The 5,465-nt window shown below is 35.4% G+C and overlaps 1 protein-coding gene across 1 annotated transcript; it reads right to left on the bottom strand.

The window, feature by feature from the left end:
- Window positions 1-533: 533 nt before the first annotated feature.
- Window positions 534-5,078, bottom strand: LOC104887222 (hypothetical protein). Its single transcript, XM_010671816.3, has 4 exons — window positions 4,477-5,078; window positions 2,900-3,401; window positions 1,394-1,632; window positions 534-1,227 (listed from the first exon to the last, which is right to left on the bottom strand). The coding sequence occupies exons 1-4, from the start codon at window positions 4,865-4,867 to the stop codon at window positions 758-760; spliced, it is 1,602 nt and encodes a 533-aa protein (XP_010670118.2). The 5' UTR covers window positions 4,868-5,078; the 3' UTR covers window positions 534-757.
- Between the last annotated feature and the right edge of the window lie 387 nt (window positions 5,079-5,465).

Here is a 5,465-nt window from a genome sequence, read left to right as displayed (position 1 = left end):
TGGTTAAGTTGTCAAGGTCGACTATTTATCGTACTAATAATTAAAAATAATAAAACTATGAAGCTAAAATGGTAGTTAATTGTGTCGTCACTTGTAAATATTAGGTTTATAATCTAATACGGTAAACGACATGTATCAAGGGTGAATCTAAATATTAATTCAAAACCCTTGTTAAAGTTTAGATTGAATTTAGGTGAGATATTTATGGAGTGAACTATACTAATTTTGATCTTTAATTTAGTGACTGAATCCATAGTATTAGAGTTAGAACCCTTAATGAACTTTAGGTGAGTGAAGCTTATTTGAAACTAAGCTAGATTATGTTTGCGTAATCATATCAACTCTCTACTTTATTCTTCAATAAAAACTACTCAAGTCTGAGTCAAATAGCAGATGCTAGAAGTGATGAAGGATTACTAGAACTCATCTTAGCTAGAAGAAGATGTCGGCTTCATTCCAATAGGTAAGGGACATATGCCTCATGCATAATCTACTAGAAGAATTAAAATATTCAAGTAGCGAAGTCACGGTGATCAACTTAAAGAAAACAACTAACACTCATATTTTACATAGTACACCTAACAAAACTAGCTAGGAAACTACATAAAGGAGTCCTAACAAAACTAGGAATTAGAGAAAACGTGCCATAGCTACATGGATCATAGTAAAAACACATTATGTGTGATAGGAAAACACACACATTATTATTCATCCATGAAAATATTTTTAAAAATATAGATAGGACAATTAATGTAAGTCAAAGCTTAGATGGCAGGGGAACTAGTTCCTCCTCTCCCCCCTGATCGTCTTCTTCCATAGGAATTGGTTCCTCCTTTTCTCCTTGATCCTTCCCTTTCACTTTGAATTCATCTACTACAAGTGTACGTGGGATGGCCATCCTAGGGAGGTCCCTGGATTCACCTGGAACGATGACAATGTTATCCTGGCCTGGTGGCGGATTGGCATTTGGAGGGAGGCTTTGAGGTTCACCGATAATATATTGTAATTCAAAGGTGTTGAGACCAGAGAAAAGGCCATCATGCATATCCTTAATGTCAAGGCTGCCATCCATAAGGACGTCACGTTGTTTGTAAGAGTAGGGGACGTCCATGGAACCCTGTGCAACGACCAAGGTCACCCTCGTAATACTTCTTGCCGGTACTGGAGCATTGGTGGAACTAGTTATTCTTTCCTCGGTTCTGTTCTTCTGGGACCATTTAACCTCACCTATCGTGGCAGATGCACAACAAACATATAATTAATGTGTTATTACACGTAAAATTTTGAGATAAAAAAAATGGTCTAGAACAAGATTAGATATATATTAGAAAAAATAACTTCTAGAAATTGAGATAATTTAAGTGGGTTGTGACCTCACTTTTATATTTATTACCTGAGTAAGATGCATTTGCAGTCAATTTTCCTTCAACTATCTTTGGGATAAATCTGACCTTGACGGTAGAAGTGACAGACAATTTCCACGAATGTGACGAGCTGAACATGTCCTCCATCACCTCCGTGTAGGAGAATCCCACCTTCGTTATGGCCTCACTATGGCCATAGTTATACACAATTTGGGGCACGGACCTTATAGGAATCATATCATAGGTGCGAGCATCATCTATATGATACCTGTACCAAGAATTTTTAGCACTTTTATTTGGGAATTATACCTTTTTTTAACTACTTTTTATATTTATTTTTTAAACATTGGTAAGAAAAATTCCTTTGTGCTGTCCTTGCGCAGATCCCCATCGAGAGGGCCATTACATGCCATACATCCTCAAACCCCCTTCCCCCTCCCCTTAAATCCCAAGTAAATTCTTAGGGTAGGAATTGAACCTAATAATTTTGCTAGAGAAGATGAAAATCTCACCACTTGAGCCAATTCTAATTTTTTTTAACTACTTTTTACATGAAACTGAGAATTCAAAATGGATATGAGATATAGGTAAGGCCCAACCAACCAACCATTCATCTCTTTCTTTTCTACCCTCATTATTACTCAATTTCTTTTTAGCACATGGAAAGCAACAAAATACTTTGATTTAGATAGAATTTTATCTCAAACCTTGAGTATGCTATCTTATTTATTTGATTGGAATAATTGTATTGAAAAAGGAATATATAAATATAATAATCATACTAAGTGAATCTTTCCTATATATATATATAAATAAAGAAAAAACGCTCGTATTATGATAATTTGTAGGTTTTTCCTTAAATATCAGTCCATTGAAACTAAAAGTGTGAACTTCTAGTGTTCAAAGATTTACTTAAGAATTGATCTTTTGTTGTAACTAGCTAATCAACAGATTCTGAAATAAATAATCACTCATATATAATCCAAATAGATACCAATCGTTATATTTCAAAATCAATACTAACAACATTGCTTAGATAAGAGGTCATTAAGAAGATTATTATATACTCCCCTTTGTGCCTTAAAATAATTTTCATTTGTTTTTTTTTCATCTTTGATAGTTATTATATTTAGTTATGTACTCCCTCCGTTTCCTAAAGATCTTCCTTCTTTTCGTATAAGTGCGTTTCTAAAAGATCTTCCCTATTTTACTTTATTCCTTATTTGAAATTTCTTTTTTACCTTTTTACCCTCTCATGTCCATATCATATGGTCCACCATTACATTATTAATTCAATTTTACTCTCTTTCTCTCTCCTACTTTAAACCTTTTTTTTTATTTATTATTTATCTTAACGCCTTTCTCTCTCCTACTTTACCCACCCCATACCGCACACAAATGGATCTTTCTTGGTATCTGTAGGAATAGTAACAAGGAAGATCTTTAGGAAACGAAGGTAATATGTATTAATAAAATTATAAAAAATGATGTTATAGGGATGCATGTTATTGGGGACGCACGGGTAATATAGATACCTGATGTTAGAGATTTCTCGATCCCTGACTGCCTCCTCCACCGTCAGCAAGGCATTAGATGGGACGTTCAAGGCGGAAGCTCTAATACGACCAGCGTTTCCCCCACTGGTCCATCTCTGACAATACCTGTTGTTAGTCGTGTTCAAGAGAGCTATAGTGGTGCCTTGGCTACTACTACTCTGCCTTATCGGGCGGAAAATGGAGTTGAGGAGGTTCTGATGACCGGTTTCGCCGGCGTCGCACTTGAGCCAGTCACTGTTTATCCTTTGCCAGTACAAATTGAATCTGGGGGAAAGCAGGCGGACATCACCAGTATTAGGTACAAGAGTTGAAATGTGGTGCACTCTCCAATCCATTGGATCGTTGGCAACGAACTCGAGCCATCTACCTTTCCGTGCTCTTAAGTAGTTTCCATCGTCCCCTTTGAATAGTACATGCTTCGGCAAGATTACAAGGCTTGTCATGTCCCTAAATCTAAACCTGTATGCTCCAGGGGAACTCGCTGTTGCGTCATTCATGCATGCCACAACCCATGTACGTATTATTTTTCACAACATATCATAAATATATAGAGAGAGCCGAGAGGGGTATAATATAATAATATTAGGGTTTTTTGTGGGAAAACACCAATTAAAATAGGCTTTTTGAGGGAAAATACTAATTAAATTTTTTTTTGGAGGGAATGACCAAATAAAATACTTCCTTTGGCAACTAAACACCACATTACGAGTTTTCAGGCATTAGGGCAGAATGAGACAAAAGAAGAAAAAAAAATCGATGTTTTGGAGGGAAGTGTAAGTCAACGCCGGAAACTTGACAATTTTGCCTGAAAATCGTAATTTGGTGTTTAGTTGCCAAAGGAAGTATTTTGTTTTGTCCTTCCTTCCAAAAAAAAAATAATTTAAGTGGTGTTTCCCTCACAAAAAGCTATTTTAATTCGTTCCTCCCCATAAAGAGTAATTTAGAATAAGAATCAGTTTTATATTTTTGTTCAAACAACTTTAAACCCACGAGACTTAATTCCTAGATCTGCCACTGACTTTGAGTTAAAATGTCACCATTTATCTTAAATAGGTCACTTATAGTGAAATTACTCTTTATCACAAAAAATGTTTTATGCATAGGGTCACTATTAGCTTCAAAAGATCTTACTACAAGTGACTTCTTTTATGACCTATACTGATTTTATGGATCCCACTCTTGTTTCTTGGTCATCCCTGACTTCCACTAAATTTGTAACATTTTCATTTTTGGAGTCAAAAAGTTTGTGAATTTGACTGCGAATTCTCATTAATACATTATTAAAGCAATTTGATTATATAAGATCTTGTTAGATTCGTCGTAGCATATGTTATTCAAATATCAAACTTATAATTTTATGTGATTTTTTTCAAAATACAACTAAAGATTAAGCAATTAAACACATTTTTTCTATCCCGTGTAAACGTAAATGTCGCAATTTTAGTGGGTCGGAGGGAGTATGTTGTAAACAAAGCAACTACGGATAAACCAAACATAAGGATTAGAGGAAGTATTATAAAAAATATATTAAAGAATGTAAAGTGAAAGAATATTACCAAAGGTTACTCCGAGGAAACCACCTACATAAACTATCACAGGCCGCTCAGCACTACTGACCTGGTGGAAGAAAGTCACATTGTCACCGGAGATGACAAACCTGAACAAAGTGCACGACCGTTTGGCACGGTCTTCCTCGGGCTCATCAGCAGTGGCGTAATAATAAACTCCGGATGGGTTGAGCTGCAGGTACTTGTTATTGTAGCAAGTACGGATGTGAACCATACCCCGAACACTTGAACTCACCACTTCAAACTTGGTGAAGTTTTTCTCACTAATTATTGTATTAGATGTAGCTCGCACTGCCGCGTGATTTTGCCCTATTTCTGTTTCATACTGGAAGTAGGATGAGTTAAACATAAATGTTATAAACCTCGGTAATATTGCCATTTTTCTTCAAAGTTGGAATTGTTTTTCTTGTGTTTTTTTTCCCTCACTCAGTTTTTTTTTATTGGCACATTCTACTGAAGTGGGCTTATAATCCTGATCTATTTATAGAGTGAAGTGACAAGATTAAGTTTCACCATACATGTGGACTGTGGTTGCTCTTGAGTCTTGATATTATGGCTGAGATACAATTATTGGTGTAAGGAGGTCGTAGGGGAGACTCAATTACTCTCTCTTGTTTTTAGTAGTTTATCCATTTTCAATTGGATTTTTAACAAGAATAATACAAGTTTTTGGTCGTTTTTTCGTAATAATACAAATTTTTGATTATTTTTTATTAATACAAACTTTTGATCAAAATTCCTCCCGTAAGGCAATACCGGTTGTTAACTTGTTGTAGGAGATAACAAGATGAGGTGGTTCAGGTGGGTGGGGGTTGGGGGAGGAGGGAGAAAGAAGAAAGCTCATTTTGTAATATTTTTTTGACCTGTTTTACCACTTACAAGTCAACTTGACCTAGTGGAAGAATTTTGATGTAAAGTTTGTATTATTAAAAAATAATCAAAAGTTTTTATTTTTGTGAGAAAGCGGGCAAAAATTT

The sequence above is a fragment of the Beta vulgaris genome, chromosome 2 (assembly GCF_026745355.1).
Source record: "Beta vulgaris subsp. vulgaris cultivar EL10 chromosome 2, EL10.2, whole genome shotgun sequence".
Lineage (NCBI taxonomy): Eukaryota > Viridiplantae > Streptophyta > Magnoliopsida > Caryophyllales > Amaranthaceae > Beta > Beta vulgaris.
This window is presented reverse-complemented; position numbering and strand designations above follow the sequence as displayed.

Excerpts from the sequence above, each read along its gene's own strand:
- LOC104887222 (XM_010671816.3), bottom strand. The coding sequence starts at position 4,867 with ATGGCAATATTACCGAGGTTTATAACATTTATGTTTAACTCATCCTAC. Across the intron at positions 3,402-4,476 it reads TTTCCTCGGAGTAACCTTTG|CGAGTTCCCCTGGAGCATAC; the intron begins GTAATATTCTTT and ends ATGACGCAACAG. Across the intron at positions 1,633-2,899 it reads CGAGAAATCTCTAACATCAG|GTATCATATAGATGATGCTC; the intron begins GTATCTATATTA and ends TTCTTGGTACAG.